This window comes from Malus sylvestris, chromosome 15, assembly GCF_916048215.2.
Source record: "Malus sylvestris chromosome 15, drMalSylv7.2, whole genome shotgun sequence".
In the NCBI taxonomy this organism is placed as follows: Eukaryota; Viridiplantae; Streptophyta; class Magnoliopsida; order Rosales; family Rosaceae; genus Malus; species Malus sylvestris.
In genome coordinates this window covers 37,536,344-37,558,191 of record NC_062274.1, presented here as the reverse complement: position 1 = coordinate 37,558,191, position 21,848 = coordinate 37,536,344, and the positions used below count along the sequence as shown (strand labels likewise).

General features: G+C 38.4%; 1 protein-coding gene across 1 annotated transcript; it reads left to right on the top strand.

Moving 5' to 3' along the window:
- The first annotated feature begins 21,229 nt into the window (after window positions 1–21,229).
- On the top strand, window positions 21,230–21,622 carry LOC126602950 (uncharacterized). Its single transcript, XM_050269750.1, has 2 exons — window positions 21,230–21,425; window positions 21,489–21,622. The coding sequence occupies exons 1-2, from the start codon at window positions 21,230–21,232 to the stop codon at window positions 21,620–21,622; spliced, it is 330 nt and encodes a 109-aa protein (XP_050125707.1).
- The last annotated feature ends 226 nt before the right edge of the window (window positions 21,623–21,848 follow it).

Here is a 21,848-nt window from a genome sequence, read left to right as displayed (position 1 = left end):
CACAACTCAGTTGGGATTAGTCACTACCTTGCAACCTTTTGGGTTTTAAGCATCGTTATATTCTAAACAGTTAACGCTACCATATCATCTCTACTATAGAGACAATCAATTAGATTACTATAATCCAATCATTGATTAATAAAGAACAATGTTTTGTCAAACAAAACATTTATCCATCTCTACTATAGTGACGGAATTAAGTTCCTTAAAATTGGAATGTAAAATTGGAATGTAAAGACAATCTTTGGTTTTTCCAATTTCTTTGGTAGTTCATATGAGGAAGTAAGTACTATCTGCTTTCGCAGAGATCTATATTTTATTCACGTTCCGAATGTGAAACACCTTTTCTTCTCTCATATATCTTTTACTTCTTATTAGTCACACTTTTACAACGATTGTAAAACATAGTTGCTAATACGGAATCAAGCATTCAAGTAGAAGAACCAACTGTTTTGAACTATTCAAGAACAATTTACAACACCTTCGAAAGGTGTGTTCTTGACACTTGCAAGACATTTCTTGCAAATACCCCTTCCAATGTCCATCCTTTCATAAAGAAAGTTTGTTCCCTTGGAGTTAATTTTATCTTCTTCATTTGACTTCTCCTTTGACTACAATAGTCATGGTCCCTAAACTCCCACTATCTCTCTTGAAACTTATTTCAATTGTGTTATACACATCAAACATTTTGGAGAGCATGTGTTTATTGTTCACTACATAGTTTTCAATAAACTTAGTGAACCATTAGGATAGGGACGTAAAGGTGAAGTCCTAGCCTAGTTTCCGTCTTGTTAAGTGGTTTATCACTTCAAGACTCAATGATTCAAAATCATCATAAGTCCATGTTGATGGACTATTTTTGTCAAACAACCATTATGTTCTAAACATAATTACAAACTTTCAAGAGTTGTTCAAGGCAACTCTCATTTCTTCATACAACAATTTGTAAGTGAAGAATCATGGCACATAAAGTGTCCATGCCCTTGTGCTTACTTCTAAAGTTCCTTGTTCATGTAACAAATAAACAAGCACTAATGTTTGCATTTAACTAAGAGTTGTTCAAAGCAACTCTTATTTCTTCATACAACAAATTGTAATTGAAGAATTATGACATTAAAAGTGTTGTCCTCTTTATGATAGACTTTTTCTAATATATTCTTCTAATGATACATTATCAATAGGAAGATTGTGAGGATGAGACTACTTAGGTACATTTACAAGCCATTAAAGACAATCTATGATTTTGTAGTACCAAGTCCAGAAACTAAAGCTTTCGGCTTTTATTTGTCAAGTGTTGGATAGCGTTTGCAAATATATTGGTAAATAAATACATAATGAATATAAATTGATTGATTTTAAGCCATTTGATCCGGGTCTTTAAATCAAATAGCACCACCCACTATTTTTGGCAAATTTCATATCCCTCATTGGAATTCGAGAGTTTTGGAGGAAACTCTTAGGAGGGTATGGGAGACTCACTACTACCAAGCCCACCTCACAATGATATGATGTTGGCTAGCATTAATAATAATGAGAGAGTACGCTTACTCATTTGCATCTCTTGCAAGTACCCATCTTATTTGGCCTCTAGAGAATGTTACCTCACAATGATATGATGTTGGCTCCATTGCACTTAGTTAAGTCATTCCCACCATGCAAGTTCGGGTAGGGGTTCAAGAACAACCTCACAATGATATGATGTTGATCATTCTCGTTGCCTACGTCTCACATCATCAAGTATGTATATAGACTCCTCCTGAGTGTAAGCACGCACTTTGTACTCCCCCATGATAGGGTGAAGCCGGTGTACGAGTCACAAACGATCGTAGCCTACCACGGTGGAAGGCCAAGAAAGAATGTTCAAAGCACTCTCACGCTTATCAACTTAATAATGGTTTGGTTGAGGGTTTTAGGTCTCATCACATATAAATATTCATTTTAATCTTTATTAAAACAATTTTGGTCCTATTACAACTATTGGTCCATTTGATTGAATTTAGTTGTATATAATACTCCCACTATGCTTATAAAACGGTTTTTAAAGCAAGAGTATATGATACTACTAACATAAACTTTGCATTCATTTGATGGACTATATAGTTGCCTTAGGGCCTTAGGATGACTATGAACCTTTGATTAGATTCAACACGAGCCTAGTGTTGAATCTCGGTCTAGGGATGGTGATTGATTTTAGTTACGCGTTTAATCACATTAAGGCGTGTAGTCTTAGGGGCGTTGGACCCAACTACTTCAATTTCATGCATATCAAATAAAGCAAGAAAGAAGTATTTCAAAGTAAAGATGAGCTTATGCTCTTTACAACATTTGAATGATTCAAATTACTTTAAAGTAAAGAAGAGCTTAAGCTCTTTTACAACATTTGATCAAATCAAATTACAACCAAAATCTAATCTACACATTCCCATGGTTCAAACAAATTTGAAACGGCCTTTTATATAGCTCAATTATCGTAGGCTTAGGTTCATAATCACCCTTTAATTAATTAACGCTTTAACTAATTAAATTGAATGCAACATTTTCATTTGGTTTTTGTATCCATAAAATTGATTTAAATGGAGCTAAATGAAATGAAAATCCAATTCTCATTTAAAGAGACAAAACAATTTTGTTCTCAACGTAATTTGGGCCAAAATGCAATAACCTCAACTTTTGGGCCATATTGCAAAAACACAAACTTTTGGGGTCACTTTGTAAAAACACAAAAGTCCACAACTTCATGTAATTACAACTAGAACCCAAAAATTTCAATAAATATAAAAACTTCATTAAAGGAGCAAAACAATTTGTCCTTTAGCGTTTTTAGGCCTTAACGTCAAAACGTAAACTTTCGGGTCAAAATACAAATACACAAAAGTATCAAACTTTATGTAATTGCATAAAAGCCCCAAAAATACCCTATTTTAATAGGGTGGCCAGTTTTAGGGAGAAAAGAGAGAAAAGATAAGTCCACAACAATTTGGAAATTTTTTCAACAAAATCATAAAGCCTTGCAAGTGGAACCATGCAAGTGGAAATAAGTTGGTGTGTGTGTAAGAGAAGTACTTCTTACACATCCATCAACATTTCTATCACCTTACACAATTTCAATCACATTAAACATTTGATAAAGCACAAAACAAAGACTTTATGAAATTAACCAAAACTTTGAATCAAAACACCAAACTTTATGTTCTTGGCAAGAACATCAAGAACAATGAAGAACATCCATGAAAACCCATAAGAGCTCCATGAACATTTTCACTCAATAAAACTCAAATTTTCATCACTCAAAATGGGGCTAACATCCTAGGGCACTTAGGGGTTCCAAAAGTCACTTTAAAACACTTTTAACAAGTCAAACAAGAACCCAAAAATCCACCCTTTGGATTTGGCCGAATTTTCCCAAAAACATGGCACCAAATTTTAGCTCCAATATTCATGCTCATATGAACTACATTTACAACATTTGAGATGGCAAATTTTCTAACAAAATTTACATTCAAAGAAACAAGAATAAAGCTTGTAACATATTACAACATTTAAATCAAAACTATGAACTACAAAACCCAAAAGGATTCACCAACTACTAGACCTAGGCTCTGATACTACTTGAAGGAAATTATGTGAAAAACATGTTCATTTAAGCAACATCTATAGCATGCAATTAACAAATTAAAGGCGGAATCATGCTTGTATGCACTTAAAAACAAAACATTAACCATGAAATTCAAAGCCTAGTAGATTGGTGAACCTTGACTCAACTTAAAACAACATTTGTTAGAGATCCCTTGTTGCGCATTCACTTGCCTCCATGGCTAAGTGGCTTAACCCCAACTATGCCGTGGACACCCTCAAATGGAGTGACTTTGACATAATCAAAGATCAAGGACTTAACCACAAGACAACTATGATGCCTCAGGTCAAAGGACTATTTTGCATTATCCCAACCATGAGTTCTCATGTGACATGAATATGAGAACTCTTCGTTGATCGTGTTCAGTGAACTCATTCTCTATTAAGCACTTACGTACTTGTCTTGATGTCACACACACCAATGACTCGAGACTAGTCACTCTCCCTGAGAGAAGACACAACACATACTGATCTTAACGGACTGTCAATGCCCAATTGGCAATCCTATGATCAGGAACATTTAGGATATGTATACGAAAGAATGGTCTCATGAATCTAACTTCTTTAGATTGCATTCTCCCAATCACATATTCCTTGGACTTATCGTTTAAGCATATAACATGTATATGAGACGACTCAAACAATAACCTTTTGCCCTTTATATTTAAACTACATTAGTTTAACTTGTGAAATGTCCGTAAAGTATCATCATATGATTGGTTTTAGGGCACATTTCCAACACTTCATTAGTTTTTTGTAAGACATATTATCATAGAATTCCTCAAACTCTTTTCACTCTTTCTCTTCTCTTTGTCGATTTTCCAATCTTTTCTCCCTCTAAATTTATGACATAGCAAGTTATCAGCATGCTCTTGATGCTGTGCTAAAGAGAGTTTGGCCATCTTTAATTAGGGGAGTTGTAATAGCACGTCCCTAAAAATTGTGGTTTTTATAATTTTAATATGTGAAATGACGGAAATGCCTTATGGGCAAAGCGTGATTTTTCGAGGACGTGTGTGATTCTCGTATATTTTGTCATGTTTCTTGACATATTCAGATAGAGCTCGATCTTACGAATGCGTAGGCACAGGTAGAAGTGATTATGGAGTTACGGTTAAAATTTTATTGAGTTACGAACCCGAAGGTATTTGGAATGAAGTATTATTTTAATTATTTTTACACTATGTTTTTATTATTATTAAGACAAAGTGAAATAGATGCATGGTGTGGGTGTGTGTGGACAAAAAAATGGAGGAATGAGGGACTGCCTGATGGTAGCAAAGGAGTGGAGAAAATGGAAGAAAAAAGGGAGACCAATCGGAGAAAGAGGGAGGAGAAAGGAGGACCAATGGGAAGGAGAACAAGAGGAAAGGAGAGAAGAAGAAAAGGAAGGAACCCAAATGGGTCTTCCTTGACCCGTGCAACTCGTTTCCTCAAACCGACGGCTCCTCGCCGGTTCTCGTCCAATTTTCTGATGAATTGGACCTATAAACGCTCCCAATCATCACCTTTGCCATTTCTCTTCTTGTTCCACCAAAAATTAGAGGGAATTTGATAGTATTTTGGTACAAAAATAGTAATGGGTGCCGCGAGAGACCTTGCCCAAAATCCATTAATTGTGAAACCATCTCCTTCAATTACCACCATTAGAACACTCCTCTAGAACCTAGGAACAAAGCCCAGTCAATGGTCGAGGCGTCGGATTGAAGCACACCATTTTCTAGGGTTCCGGTGGGTTTGAGCAAAATTGGAGTTTTTCCCGGCCAAATTAGACTTGGCCGCAGGTATAAAGTTTACTCTACTCATTGAGATCTTCATTCCTGTAAATTTTGATAATTGGTCATAGGTGACAATGGTTTGTGATGTCTCGATATGCGTGCAAGGGAGTCGTGGCATGGACCTCAGGTGAGTGGGTCTTTTCCATTCTATCGTGTATTATATATATATATATATATATATATATATATATATATATATATATATATATATATGATTGACAATTCCATAAATGTTTATAAATTGATTATTGCTTATGATTACTATGAATCCTTTGATTATTCCATATACTATTGTGAACTACGAATGACCTGTTTAGGGTACGTAGGTAGTCTAACAAGGCGTTAGATGCAGCCATACAAGAAGTGAGACTAAATAATTGAGGTAATAGTCTTGTTAGGGAATTGAGTAATGTGAGGGACATTGGTGGAAAGTGTGAGAGTTAACCTTACTAATTGGTGATTAATTGTTGGTCATAGATCAATGTGTGAAGAATCAAGAAATTGAAGTAAGGAAACATAAGTAATGATAGTTAATTAAACTAGTGTCTGGTTGGGCTTATCACCGATAATTATTTCCAAAAATAAATAGTTCGAGAGTAGGGCGTTACAGCTTATGCATTTTATGCCATATTATATATATATATATATATATATATATATATATATATGGATGTATATAATTGATAATGCTACGACATGTTTGAGTATCAGATTGCATCATGGTTTATCTATATGTATACTACCTGCACATAATTATTGTGAACCCTTGAAGTGCAAAGGTGAACGCAGGACACCCAGGTAAGTTCAGGTAAGTTTATGGTATTAGTTGAAATGATGGAGTTATGGCATGACCACACCCATGTTTTAAGCAACTCCAACACTGTCGTACGGGTTGCCCATGAGTCGTACATGTTATGTTGAGATACATTGAGAGCTCATAAATTTGCACCCTGGTGTTAGTGCTCCCATCTGTGGCCAGGGCACAGTCCTTCACGTGATTTTCACCTCCCGCACCTTACGCTCACCTTGGATCCAAGGTAGGTGCACAGTCTTGTCGTATAGACCACTATAGGTGGTTCCGACTTGTAAGTGACCCGCGATTATTCGCATAGTCTTCACGTGATTTTAGCACTTGAGCGTATTTATTTACACCTAGTTCTGTCGTACAGACCACTTTAGGTGGTTCCGACTCGTGTGCATGTATACTTATTGAGCTATGGATAAGTCGTACAAGTCACTAGAGGTGACTTCGACTTATGAGCTAGCATATGTGATGAAATATGTGATGAGGTAGCATATAGGATGAAATATGTGATGAGTTAGCATATATGATGAGATATGTGATGAGCTAGCATATATAATGAGATATGTGATGAGCTAGCATATATGATGAGATATGGATAAGTCGTACAGGTCACTAGAGGTGACTCTGACTTATGAGTTAGCCTTGATTGATGAGATATGGATAAGTCGTACAGGTCACTAGAGGTGACACCGACTTATGAGCTAGCCTTGATTGATGAGATATGGATAAGTCGTACAGGTCACTAGAGGTGACTTCGACTTATGAGCTAGCCTTGATTGATGAGATATGGATAAGTCGTACAAGTCACGTAAGGTGACTTCAGCTAGCTTGTTAATGAGCTATTAATTCAGCTGTACAGGCCACTATAGGTGGATCCGGCTAATATGCCATTTCATATTGATTTATAGTCACGCTTGTTATTTTCCGGGAAATTATAGAAGTATTACGGTGAGGGGCTACTGCCTTTGGTAGTTGGAATTGGTTTGAAAAGTTTTGTTTCATTCACTCACATTTTCTATTTTTGTACCCTTTCAAGTTCTAGCAGCAGAGTTCCGTATCGACGAGGATTCGTGGCACTTTTTGGTACAGATGTTTTCTTGTGATGGTATAATCATTGTCTCACCTTATTGCATTATACCTATGCTCTGTATTGCGCGTGAAATGGGTCCAGATCCACTCACCGCGCACTTGTGTACTTAGGGACTTTCAGATTTTAATTTATTCACATTTTATACATCATCACACTTTATGGCTTCGTCACCTTTCAGGTGTCGGCCAACGCAGCTCGATTCGGAGTCCTAGTGGACATTCCGGGTCGGGGTGTGTCAGGAGTATTACTGTTTAGCCCCAAAATTACACCATCGGTCCGAGCAATCGAGGCCATTGGATGAGTAGAGTTTTAGACTGTTGGATGACAAAGTGGTTGAGATGTTTTCAATTATTAAGGGATAATATTGTGGTTTTAATCATGATATTATCTTTTAATATATATCAGATTATCTAAACCTAATATTTGTTATATCCAGTTGGTTGTTTTGATATTTTATAGTATCTGATCCGCTTGCATGGAGATGATGCATACATGGCTAATTATTATCAAAGCCTAAGTCCTATCTCTGATATGGAAGTGGATGGTACAAGTCAAATTGGATTGGAATTCAAAGACGCGTTAGAGTGAACTTAATTTTATCTTGAGAAACAGCGTTGTTGTCTGTTTGCGTCTCACAATTCAGGTTCTTACGGGAAGAGTCTAATAGCTGATGAAATTCAAGTGTGCATGTACTTTCGTGGGAAAGGAGTTAGAAAACTAATCTTATGCAATTCGTGCATGGGTGGGATTATCAATACAAGAATATGAGAAAAATATGGGATTAGCATTTAGCAAAGTTGCATGTGGTCTTCCATTTTGACTGCAACAATTGGTCTCCCATACGATTATTTTATATAGCAACGCCGGGTTGATCTTTATTTCTTACAGAGTTTCAACAGCGCATTTGATAAGAGTTGAGCTTAGATATTGGTGTTATGGTTTGGATACAAAGATAATTATGGAGTTTTTCCAATAATTATTAAGAAGAGATCAAAATAATATCCTCCATGTGTGCTTGGGATAAGCTAAATCAGGAGGTGATACCGTGCATGCCACGTACTGTGGTGATGAGGATTATTCAAAGTTGTTTATAACATGGGTTTTACAACGTGGTCATCAAGCAAATGTCTAACCCTATAAATATAAAGCGGCAGAGAACGGTTAGGGGCCCTCCAATTCCACACACAAATTGCCTGCGCAAACCCTTGCTTTACGCGAAATCTCTCATCAACCTTGAGATTTTTATTTTCTTTTCCGCCGACACATCTTAAATTTGGATAAACAGCACTGTGAAGGCAACCAGCAAACATCTTCAATTTAGATAAACAACACTGTTGCCGTTGAATCAGCCGACCACGAAGCACCTTCAGTTTGGATAAACAGCATTGTGACGAGGCCGACTGGTTATCTATCCAAGTCTCCGTCGAGAAGGATTTTCAAATTCTTATTGGCATAGGTCATCTCATCAACCTTCTAGGCGAAGTGAGGTGTTACCATGTTACTACATTCGGCACCCTGAAAGCCGAATTTGATATTGAACTTCGCAGAACTAGCAGCCTTGTCTTCAGGCTCTAGAATCTAAAGGCCGAGATGTGTTCCTTCCTTGGTTGTAGTCGCGAGATTCAGAAGTCAGCAGCGTGCCCAACGCAATATCAACAAATTTTACTCATCGGCCGAGCTCAGCCGTTGAGTTGGCACGCCCCGCACATAACCAAAGGACGTAGTTAGCTTATTAATTACTCAGCCTACGCGCCATGTAAGCTTGGTAGTTTTTAGGGTCAACATTTTGGCACGCCCAGTGGGACACAATGCTAAAACTACGAAGTTCACATGATATATCAAGATCTCAGTGAGGGTGACATTTGGCACCTATTAAAGGAAAATGTTGAGAAGCAACAAAAGCTTTATGAGAAATTATATAGAGAATTTTGTGATATGAGTAGAAATCTTGAAAAAGAAAGGCAAGAGGCATGGGAGCAATTCTTCGCTCTGGCCACAATAAAAATTAGGCCTCGGAAAATTGTCGAGACGGTCGAAGAAGAACCTGGGCCACCTATTTTTTCGGTTGAGACTGAAAGTATGGTAGGCCTAGAAGAAAAAATTCAGGTTTCTGAGCAAAAAATCGACTAAGAAATGATTCGTCAGAAGAGTACTCCAATGACGATGGTTTTGGATGCCGAAACCATGGAAGTTGATATGGTTATTGGCGTTAAAGCCGTTATGGACCAATCCCGTTCGGCAAAGTTATTTGAGTTAAAAGCCAAAATTAACGAAGTAATTATGCCTGGGGGGCATAATAATTTGCCACCACATTCGGTGGCCGATGGTAAAAAATCTTTCGTCAAGCCAAACATATCTGGAGATGAACTTTTATTCGGCCTTGGAAAAACTCAAAGTGAAAAATTTGATTTAAAAAGATCTCTCGGAATAAAACATTGTTGGCCTCCTCCACTCTATAGTTCGGCCACTTTTGTTTTCGTTTGCTAAAAAAATAAAAATTAAAAAAAATAAAAGAAAAAGGAATAAAATATTTTCTTAACCACTCGACTTTCAAGCTGATACTTAAGAATCTAAGGGGGCGACGAGTGGTATACTGTAGTTGATGGAATCAAATAGAAAAAGGCCACCTTTATGAGATGGTAGGCCTTCACGTGGCTTTAATATTTCCCAGGGGGGTGAAGGGCATTTGGTGGTTAATATCTGCCATGTTTATTTTATTTTATTGTCTTAGGCCATATAGCTCGACCAAATCTCACATACGACCAAGTCTTATTGTTTCAGTCCTTGATTATTTGGTGGTCATTAGCATTTAGATGGATTACATTCGGCTGAATCCCACAACTATTGACACCTCACCGTGGCGAATGATTTGTTGAGAAAGATGATCTGCCGAGACGCTTCCAGATGACTTTCTACTAACTAGGCGAGGTCGAGGACTTGAGTACGGATATCTACAAGTTTTCATTGGAGAAGGGGCCAGGTGAGTCAAGGTGGTTGAACACAGTGGCTGGCCGAGTTGATTTTACCGAAAGAGGGTCTGGGCTCCACCAAGGCGATGGTAGTTTAGCAAGTCACTTTGCCAGGTCTCCACGTGTTCACACCCGTCACGTCATCACCACGTGGAGCTTTTCGACCTAGTGAGGAACGAATTCAAAGAGATTACTTGGCGTGATTTTTCCCAAACCCAATACTTCAACCCGTTGAATGAGTCACGCATGCCTAAGCCATAGACAGACAGTTTCTAATTTTCTTAAACGTTTGGCTGCCCAAGCTAATACTTAAGAAAATAAGGGGAAACGAGCAGCAAGGACGCCAAGATACGACTGTAGTGATGCTCGACCAACTGCCGACTCCACTTGTGTTCTCCGTTATCACTTAAGCAGAAATACCTTCACCTCGACGACAATGGTTGTTATTTATAGAGGTGTGGTGCCTACTGTGATTTCACCAAGGATGCCCATTTGATTTTAAGATGACCAATTGAAGTGGAGTGGCATATATGTCTCGGAATAAGATAATTAAGTGCCAGCCTCAACTGACCTGATTGGTACGCCAAGAGTTTGCTCAAAGCACCTAATATCTGTTGCTCAGTGCAACAACCAACAAGGAAAATGAAAAAGGAAGAAACAACATTTCCTTGCTCGTACTTGCTCAAATGACGCATACATGGCTAATTATAGTTTATGGTCCGCTTGCATGGAGATGATGCATACATGGCTAATTATTATCAAAGCCTAATTGCTGCAGTCAAAATGTTGATCCTAAAAACTACCAAGCCTACGTGGCACGCAGGTCGAGTAATTAATAAGCTAACTACGTTATTCGGTTATGTGCAGGGCGTGCCAACTCGACGGCGGAGCTTGGTCGGTGAGTAAAATTTGTTGATGTTGCATTGGGCGCACTACTGACTTCTGAATCTTACGACTATGGCTGAGGAAGGGACATGTCTTGGCCTTCGGGTTCTAGAGCCTGAAGACAAGGCTGCTAGTTCTACGAAGTTCAATATCAAATTCAGCTTTCAGGGTGCCGAATGTAGTAACCTGGTAACACCTTACTTCGCGCGAGAAGGCTGATGAGATGACCTCTGCCAATAAGGATTTGAAAATCCTTCTCGACCGAGACTTGGATAGATAACCAGTCGGCCTCGTCGCAGTTTTGTTTATCCAAACTGAAGGTGCTTCATGGTCAGCTGATTTTACTGCAACAATGATGTTTATCCAAACTGAAGATGTTTGCTGGTTGTCTTCACAGTGCTGTTTATCGAAACTGAAGATGTGTCGGTGGAAAAGAAAATAAAAATCTCAAGGTTGTTGAAAGATTTCAAGTAAAGCGAGAGTTTACGTAGAGCAGTTTGTGTGTTGAATTGGAAGTCCCCTAACCGTTGTCTGCCGCTTTATATTTATAGGGTTGGACATTTGCTTGATGACCACGTTGTAAAACCTATGCTATAAACAACTTTGAATACTCCTCATCACCACAATACGCGGCATGCACGGTATTACCTTCTTATTTAGCTTATCCCAAGCACACATGGAGGATATTCTTTTGATCTCTTCTTGATAGTTATTGGAAAAACTCCATAATTATCTTTGTATCCAAACCATAACACCAATATCTGAGCTCAACTCTTATCAATGTGTTGTTGAAACTCTGTAAGAAATAAAAATCAACCCGGCGTTGCCAAGTAAAAGAATCGTATAGAAGACCAATTGCTGCAGTCAAAATGGAAGACCACATGCAACTTTGCTAAATGCTAATCCTATATTTTTCTCATATTCTTGTATTGATAATCCCACCCATGCACGAATTGCATGAGATTAGTTTTCTGACTCCTTTCCCACGAAGTACATGCACACTTGAATTTCATCAGCTCTTGGACTCTTCCCGTAATAACCTGAATTACGAGACATGAATAGACAACAACGCCGCTTCTCAAGATAAAATCAAGTTCACTCTATCGCGTCTATGAATTCCAATCCAATTTGACTTGTACCACCCACTTCCATATCAGAGATTGGACTTAGGCTTTGATAATAATTAGCCATGTATGCATCATCTCCATGCAAGCGGACTAGATACTATAAAATATCAAAAAAACCAGCCGGATATAGCAAACATTAGGTTTAGATAATCTGATATATATTAAAAGATAATATCATGATTAAAACCACAATACTATCCCACAATAATTGAAAATCATCTCAACCACTTTGTCATCCAACGGTCTAAAACTCTACCCATCCAATGGCCTCGATTGCTCGAACTGATGGTGTAATTTTGGGGCTAAACAGTTACATTTCAATTATTCTTCTTATGCTTAACTTTTTATTTTACTGAATTGATCTACTTGCTATTAATTTAATTGCTTGTTTTTTCAATGTTTGTGTTGGACGTGATGAAACTATTGAAGTACCTTCTAAAACACACTTGTTCACAATCTTCATCATCAATCAAGTACCTTCTAAAACACAGCTTCAATTTCGATATTTTATTGGCCTTGATTGCATGAAACATTCACCATGATGCGTGAACCCTAATTACGCTTTTTCAATTATAGATTCAACTTAAATTATTACTCGCAACTATTACTGTTATATTAAAATTGTGGTGATTTGAATATGTGTGAATAAGGGAACAAAAAGAAAGAGTTTTTCAAACCCTAGATGTGCGTGAACCATGACTTGAAGCCACTGAGCCGCGTTGCGCTGACTAAGCCTACCCATTGTCCAAACCCAGCAGTGATAAAAACGACATCAATTTTTATGTCGTTTCTCCAACCTTTATCTCTCAGTCTCTGTCCCTCTATAACCTCTGTGCGAATTCCCCACGAGATCCACTTATTTCGACGATCTAAAGTCGTCCAAGAATAGAATTAGTCGCCTCCGATGATTGGATACTGAGATTCCAGTTGAATTGCAACAATTTTGAGAGATCTCAATCGACCTTTTTAGGTTTCTTTAAACACCCATCGTGAAAACCACCTACAGTGATTTCATTGACCACCTGACGCTTGATCTACGTCACCCCATATAACGTTCAAGGTGTTTCTTAGTCACAAGTTAGCTTCCACTTTCTCCAACTCTGCACAAGCATATGCAGACCCACTTTCTCTCTTTCTTGTGACTCAATGACGTTGTGTTTTACTCCGTCGTCGAAACTATAGTGTCCTTGACAGACCTCGACTTGTTCCCCTAGCTTGAGAAGACCGTTGTTAATGTATGTAAATGTCTGTACTGACCCCTGGATCGCAGCCTAAAGGAACACCGTTTGTTATTCTTATGAACTCATAACTTAGGTTTGCTGAGAATGATCTCAGACAAGTTGCAATCTTTTGGGCTACAGTGGACCAACCCCCATTCACGGATCTAAGGCCCAGATGGGTTTTGATCCCTTCTACTTAATTCTCTCTTGAGCTTGTTGTCACTTAGCTTGCTTGATAATCTAAGCCCAAAAATTGATGGTTTGATTCCTCACTTTTTCTTTAGCCTAAATTATTGAGCCTGGGTTCTGTTAACCAACCATTTTTCCTAGATGGCCCATAATCGATGTCAATCCCAAAATTCTTGGGTTATGACTTACTTTTTCCACATAAGGGTCTTGAAAGCTACCTGATAGGAGCATATTTATGCGACTTAGTTAGCTTGTTTTCTTGCATTTATATTGTTAGTTCTTACTTATTATAGTGTTTTAAGCTATTTTCGTGCGTTTGTAGGTCCAAATGACAAAGTTAGCAAGAAAGTGCAATTTGGAGCATTTTGGAGCAGTTTTGGGCATCAAATGGATATCATACGTGGGGAGCACTTGGGATGGACATTTTTTAAGTTCAAAAGGCTTGGAATATGCTAAGGAGATGAAGAAAATAAATTCAAGACAAAGAAGATAAGGAATCAGCTCAAAAGGAGGAACATTATCCAAAACCTTATCCAACCTTATTTTATCCAAACTAACCTTATCTTATCTTATCCTATCCTAATCTCATCATACCTTAAATCTAGCTGCAAGGGGACTTAAATATCTATTTCTATAAGCTATTTCTAGAAGCATTCCCTTCTAGAAGTCCTAATTTCTACCACAAAACACATTGTTTCTAGAAACCCTAAAATAGTGGAGCCTATTCCCTTCTAGAAGGCCTTGCCTTGCCTTGCACTCCTCTCCCTTTCCCTCCAATTTGTGCCGCACCTTTCCTTACCTTTTTCCCTCATGGCTTCTGATTTAATTAGCCTTTTCCTCGTGGATTTGGGTTATTTAAATCCTTTTCAGAAATTAATTGGGCCAAACCTTTTTCCTGGTGGACTTATACCTTTGTACCGAACCCTAAGGGCCCTAATCCTTGATTTCTGCTAAGTTCTAACCCTTACCTAATTCCCCTAAGGTTTGCTGTGTGTTTATATACATATTTTTAGCATAATTTCGCACCACCACCTCCCATATAACTCAGAAACACATTCATCCGCAATTCACCCACCATTCTACAACCCTTTGCTGCAACTTTGGAGAAGAATGAGCCTTTGCCGTGGCTTCCATTGGAGAAGGAAACCTTGTGCGCAAGCCACCTGCAACCATTGGAGTTCTAAGAGTTCTTTCTTCCTTCGTTTCATTTCCATGTTTATTTTCTGTTGCTTTTCAATTGTTATGAACATGTGGAACTAATTCCTTTTTAGTTAGAGGTGAATTCAAAGTCATGGACATATGTTTAATATGAATTGATTACTTTCAGTTTTTGTTTCGTAAAACATGAATGTGATTTACTTATCTGTTTGATTGAGAACTTATTCTTGTGTGTTGATTAAGGATGCATACTTAGTTTGCATGCATGAATCTGATGCTAAAATATAAGGGAGTTTCACCTAATAGTTACAAACTTATATTTACAAGTAGTGAAGGTTGCTAGTCACAATCGTGTTAAGTAGATTCTTGGCAGGAGTATCATGCAGTTCATAATTACGAATGCCATGTCAATGCTTATGATTTTCATAGAACGTAATAATCTTTGATATGTATCCCTATCATGCTGTTCATATAGGGAACTTGATAAGAATAATTTGGTTGCGATGCGTTGTCTGTTCAATTCAATGAATTTAGGGAAATCTGAGAGTTAAATAGTGCATTCACGATTAATTTGGGGCATTGTCATTCATGGTTTAAAGAAACAATACTAGAAATCGATTTATGTTGCATATGTTCATGTGTGGAGAAGGACCCTCTAACTAGCTTTTCACCCTTGAATTCACCTTAATCTTATTTTAACTTACTTTGTTTGCTGGAATTTACTTAGTTTTGTCAAATTCGTCCAAAAACCCCCTAGTTCTTATTTGGTGTCTTAGTTTAGTTAATTTCGTTCAAATCTGTCCCCATTTGGTATTTTGAGTCAACTTTGTTTAGAATTCGTCCAAATCACTCTTTAGTAGTTGTTTTGAGTCTTTTTAACTTAGTTTTGCTGTTTTGAGTGAACTTGGTCAATTTTGAGTCATAAGAGTCTAGTTTTGTGTTTTTTATTCAAGTTTAGTGTTTTAGAGTTTAATTTGTGTAGATTAGCAGCCCTTCTAATCCCCGGCCTAAAACAATCCCTACTTACATATACTACAATCATAGGGTTTTAATTTGAGTGTTGGAATATTTCACATCAAATTTTTGGCACCGTTGCCAGGGATTAGCAGCTAATCCCTTGTTTATTTTCGTGTCTTTGTGTTTTCTTTTAAGTGTGTCTATGTGTTTGTGTGTGTTTGTGTGTCATTGCCGTGCCTTTCACCTGGTTGCTGATCTTGTTTTTTTTCTTTGTTTTAGGTACTAGTTTATGACTGGTAGTTCTTAACCTATTAGTGCAAACATCTTGGAGTTCGACGACAATTTTGAACGAACTTTAAGAAGGAAGAGGAAGCATCCAGAACCTAATCCACCTAGTTCAAGTTCAGAGGCCGAATCTGAATTTGAAGAACAAGAAGAAGAAGAAGTCATGGTAGCGGACAATCGTACAATCAAAGAACTTTTAGCCTCGGGGTTGGACAATGCCGTACCCCTTTGCATTCAATATCCTATGGCTGCCCAAGGAAAAACCGATGAGTTCGAGTTAAAGTCAAGCTTGCTGCACCATATTCCCAAGTACCATGGGCTGTCCATGGAAGATCCAAACAAGCATTTGAAGGAGTTTGAAGTGATGTGCTCAATCATGACACCAATCAATGTCGATGGGAGCATTCTGAAGATGAAGGCATTTCCATTCTCTCTTGTGGATAAGGCTAAAGATTGGCTATACGAATTGGCACCCGGAATGTCACTTCTTGGGAAAGCATGAAACGAGCATTTTTGGAAAAGTTTTTCCCAACTTCAAGAGTCATTCTTTTGAGGAAAAGAATCAGTGGCATTCAACAAAGCCAAGGCGAATCCTTCCCAGTGTATTATGAGCGTTTTAAAGGTCTAGTTGCTTCTTGCCCTCAACATCAAATGAAGGAGGAGATGTTACTTCAATATTTCTACGAGGGACTCCTCCCAATTGAAAGACAAATGTTAGATGCCTCAGTGGGTGGTGCTTTGGTTGATAAAACACTGGTGGCTGCCAAGATCTTAATTGCAAACCGAGCTTTGAATGCACAACAATACGGAGGTGTTGGACAAAGAGACACCCCACGGTAACAAGTGAATGAGGTAAGTGCAATTTCAGAACTTCAATCTTAAATGGCTAATCTTACTGTTCTTTTATCGTAGGTTGTTGAAGGATCCAAAGTGCAAGGAATTACACCAAATGTATGTGGTGTTTGCTCTATGCAGGGGCATCTCAATGATCAATGCCCTCAATTGATAGAGAATGGAGGATGGGAAAGTGCAAATGTCGTGGGCTACCAAGGCCACAATCAGCCACAGAGTGATTCATACTCTAACACTTATAATCCGGGCTGGAGAGATCACTCGAATTTCAAGTGGAGAGAACCCCAACAACCTCAACAACAAGAAGGATATAGACATCCACCTTCGAAGCTCTATCAAAGGCCATTCGCACCACCACAAGTCCCACCACAATTTGCCCAAATAAACTCAGGTTCGTCATTAGATAATGATACACTTCTTAAATTACTAACTTCGTTAACATAGGGCCAAAAAAAATCAAGCCAAGGAGATGAGTGCAGTGAAGAAGCAAATAGAGCAGATTTCAGAGTTCATGGGGCAGTTTCGAGAAGAAGGAAAACTCCCTAGTTCAACCATTGTGAATCTAAAGGGAAGCTTTGAATCCGCCAAAGCCGTCACGCTGAGAAGCGGAAAAGAGGTGGGAATCAAGCCAAACACGTCCAAACCAAGTCAAAAAGAGGAAGAAAAGTTGCTGATTGAAGAGGATGAGATGGACAAAGCCACGGCAAGGGTGGAATCATCCTTGCCGCAGCCTTCCAAGGGCCCTAAACCGTCACTATCAGGTAAGATTGTTCCCAATTCGATCCATTCTAATCTAATTCCACCCAATGCACCTTTCCCTCGCAGATTCATGCAATCAAAGAAGGAAGAGAATGAGAAGGACATTCTTGAGACATTTAGGAAGGTGCAAGTGAATATTCCTCACCTTGATGCAATAAAGCAAGTTCGAAGGTATGCTAAGTTTTTGAAAGAACTTTGCACAACAAGGAAGAGGATTTCAAACAAAGAAGTTGTAAAGGTAAGTGAGAATGTTTTAGCCGTTTTGCAAAGAAAACTACCACCAAAATGCAAAGATCTAGGTAGTTTTACAATTCCTAGTGGTATTGGAAATACCAAGTTTGAGCATGCTATGTTAGATCTAGGTGCATCCATTAACGTCATGCCATACTCTATTTATGCATCTATGAACCTAGGAGAGATTAAAAATGATGGTGTTATCATTATATTAGCCGATAGTTCTAATGCATATCCAAAAGGAGTTTTGGAAGATGTTTTGTTGCAAGTTAACCACTTGATATTTCCAACAGATTTCTATGTGCTAGAGATAGAAGATTCGGCCCATTCCACACCCTTGCCGATCCTACTTGGAAGACCCTTTATGAAAACAGCCCGCACTAAGATAGATGTGTTCAAGGGGACGTTAACAATGGAATTTGATAGGGATGTTATTGATTTCAATCTTTCTGAATCAATAAAATATCCTATTGATGACCATTCATGTTTCTCTATTGATGTATTTGATTCGTTGGCGCAGGACTACCTTAACTCATTGGAGAGGGATCCTCTTTAAACCACCATAGTACACGGATTGGGACTTAACAAACAAGAGGCAGAAACTATGCACATTCACGGCAAGAATGAGAATGCCCTTGTTGTGCCCTTTAGTGCAGAAATAGGATAGATGGTTGTTGCCCTTGAGTCATTGCCATAACATCTTGGTAAGCCTCAAATCCCAATTCCAATCCCTGTTTCTACTAACAAGTTGTTACCTTCGATGATTCAGGCACCCATTTTTGAGCTTAAACCATTGCCGGATCATTTGAAGTATGTCTATTTGGGAGATAAAGAGGCGTTGCCCGTCATTGTCTCATCATCACTCACGTCATTGGAGAAGGAGAAATTGATTCGGGTGTTGAAAGAGCATAAAACAGCCATTGGATGAACCTTGGCCGACATTAAGGGAATTAGCCCTACAACTTGCATGCATCGCATACTTCTAGAGGAGGGGGCTAAACCAACTCGAGAGGCTCAACGCCGACTCAACCCTCCAATGATTGAAGTTGTAAAAAATGAGATTATCAAGCTCTTTGATTGTGAAGTCATTTACCCTATTTCGGATAGTCGTTGGGTTTCACCGGTTCAAGTAGTTCCAAAGAAATATGGAGTCACGGTGGTGAAGAATGCAGAGAATGAACTTGAGCCCACGCGTATCCAAACAGGTTGGAGAGTTTGCATTAACTATAGGAAGCTCAACGCCACCACAAGGAAAAATCACTTCCCTTTGCCGTTCTTTGATCAAATACTTGAAAGGTTAGCTGGTCATTCTTTTTATTTCTTTCTTGATGGTTATTCAGGATATAATCAGATTGTTATAGCTCCAGATGATCAAGAAAAGACTACTTTTACTTGTCCATTTGGTACTTTTGCTTATCGTCGAATGCCATTCAGTTTATGTAATGCACGAGCCACATTTCAAAGATGCATGGTAAGTATCTTTCAAATTTTGTTGAAAAGATCATTGAAGTTTTCATGGATGATTTTAGCGTATTTGGTGATTCGTTTAATGGTTGTTTAAAATATCTCACTTTAATCTAAAACGGTGCATTGAAACCAATCTTGTGTTAAATTGGGAAAAATGTCATTTTATGGTTAAACAAGGCATAGTTTTAGGTCACATGGTCTCAGCAAAGGGAATAGAGGTTGATAAATCAAAGATAGATCTTGTACGCTACTTACCCTCTCCAACTTCGGTGAAAGAGGTTCATTCTTTTCTTGGACATGCAAGATTCTATGGGCGATTCATCAAGGAATTTTCTAAGATTTCCCAACCCCTTTGCCAACTTCTACAAAAGGATGTGACGTTCAAGTTCGATGATGAATGTGAAAAGGCCTTCAATCACCTCAAAGAGATGCTAACTTCAACCCCCATCATAGTCCTACCATATTGGAGCCTTCCCTTTAAGCTTATGTGTGATGCCTCAGATTATGCATTAGGAACTGTTTTGGGACAAAGGAAGGACAAGAAGCAACACGTCATTTATTATGCATCCCGGACCTTGAATGATGCACAATTGAATTATTCCACCACTGAAAAAGAACTTCTTGCTGTTGTATTTGCCTTAGATAAGTTTCATTCTTATTTACTTGGAACTAAAGTTATAATTTACACTGATCATGCAGCTTTGAAGTATTTGCTCACAAAGAAGGAGGCTAAGCCAAGGCTTATTCGTTGAATGTTACTTCTCCAAGAGTTTGACGTGGAAATCCAAGACAAGAAAGGGAGTGAAAACGTGGTGGCTGACCACTTGAGTCGTTTAGTGCACGATGAGAACCCATTACCTATTCCAGAAACATTCCCAGATGAGCAATTGCTATCCATTAAGGTAAGTGAGCCATGGTATGCTGATTTGGTGAATTACTTAGTGACTAAACAAGCTCCAAACACCCTTAATAAGCACCAACGTGATAAACTTAAAAAGCATGCACAGTTTTATATGTGGGATGACCCATAATTATGGAAATATTGCCCTAATCAGATTCTTCGTAGATGTGTGCATGATTCTGAATTTCATTCTATTTTAACGTTTTGTCACACTTATGCATGTGGAGGACACTTTGGTACACAACGCACAACACTTAAGGTTTTCGAATGTGGATTTTATTGGCCTACTATCTTTAAAGATGCTAGAACCTTTTGCATAACCTTTGATCATTGTCAAAGAACGGGTAATATAAGTGCAAAAGACCAAATACCGCAGCATCCTATATATAAATAGTTGAGATTTTTTATGTTTAGGCATAGATTTCATGGGTCCTTTTTCTTCTTCACATGGTTTCCTTTATATATTACTTGCCGTGGATTATGTGTCGAAATGGGTGGAAACAAAAGCCACATGTACTAATGATTCTAAAGTGGTTGCATATTTTATTAAAACTAACATATTCGCAAGGTTTGGAACGCCAAGAGTACTTATAAGTGATGGAGGTTCCCATTTTTTCAATCGAACCATTGAGGCGCTGCTCAAGAAGTACAACGTTACACATATAGTCTCCACACCTTATCATCCTCAAACGAGTGGGCAAGTCGAGGTGTCAAATAGGGAAATCAAGCAGATTTTGGAAAAGACGATTAGACCAGCTAGGAAAGATTAGAGCTTGTGTTTGGATGATGCATTGTGGGCATATCGTACGGCCTACAAAACACTAATTGGGATGTCCCCATTTCGGCTCATCTATGGGAAATCATGTCATCTTCCGGTTGAGTTAGAGCATCGTGCATATTGGGCCGTCAAAACATTCAATATGGACATTGATGCTGCTGGAATCCATAGGAAATTGCAATTGAATGAGCCTGAGGAGATTAGGAATGAAGCTTATGAAAACGCTCACATCTACAAGGAGAAAACCAAGGAGGCCCATCATAAGATGATTCATGGCAAGACATTCTCTGTAGGGCAGAAAGTGTTACTCTTCAACTCCCGCCTTTGTTTGTTCCAGGGTAAGTTGCATTCTAAATGGATTGGACCTTGTGTTGTTACTAATGTTTTTCCTTATGGTGCAGTCCAAATTCAAAGTTTGAAGATGGGACATGAATTCAAGGTCAATGGGCACCGTTTGAAGCCTTACTATGAGACTTTTGAGAAGCATGCCATGGAGGATATACCCCTCCATGCCATTGGCCCTATTGAAGCTTAAATGGAGATATCGTCTGGCTGGAAGACATTAAAGCAAGCGCTTCTTGGGAGGTAACCCATGTGTTCAAACGAGGGTGTGATGGAATTCTAACTCCATAACTAGATGTGCGTTCTTAAACTCTACTCTTTATTGCTTTTACTTTGCCATGATTGTCGTGTTTGTTAGATGTGTTGTTTGCCAGTTTATGTGTGAGTCTAAATTTGAAACATTGAGGACAATGTTTGGT

Excerpts from the sequence above, each read along its gene's own strand:
- LOC126602950 (XM_050269750.1), top strand. The coding sequence starts at position 21,230 with ATGGACATTGATGCTGCTGGAATCCATAGGAAATTGCAATTGAATGAG. Across the intron at positions 21,426-21,488 it reads CCGCCTTTGTTTGTTCCAGG|TCCAAATTCAAAGTTTGAAG; the intron begins GTAAGTTGCATT and ends CTTATGGTGCAG.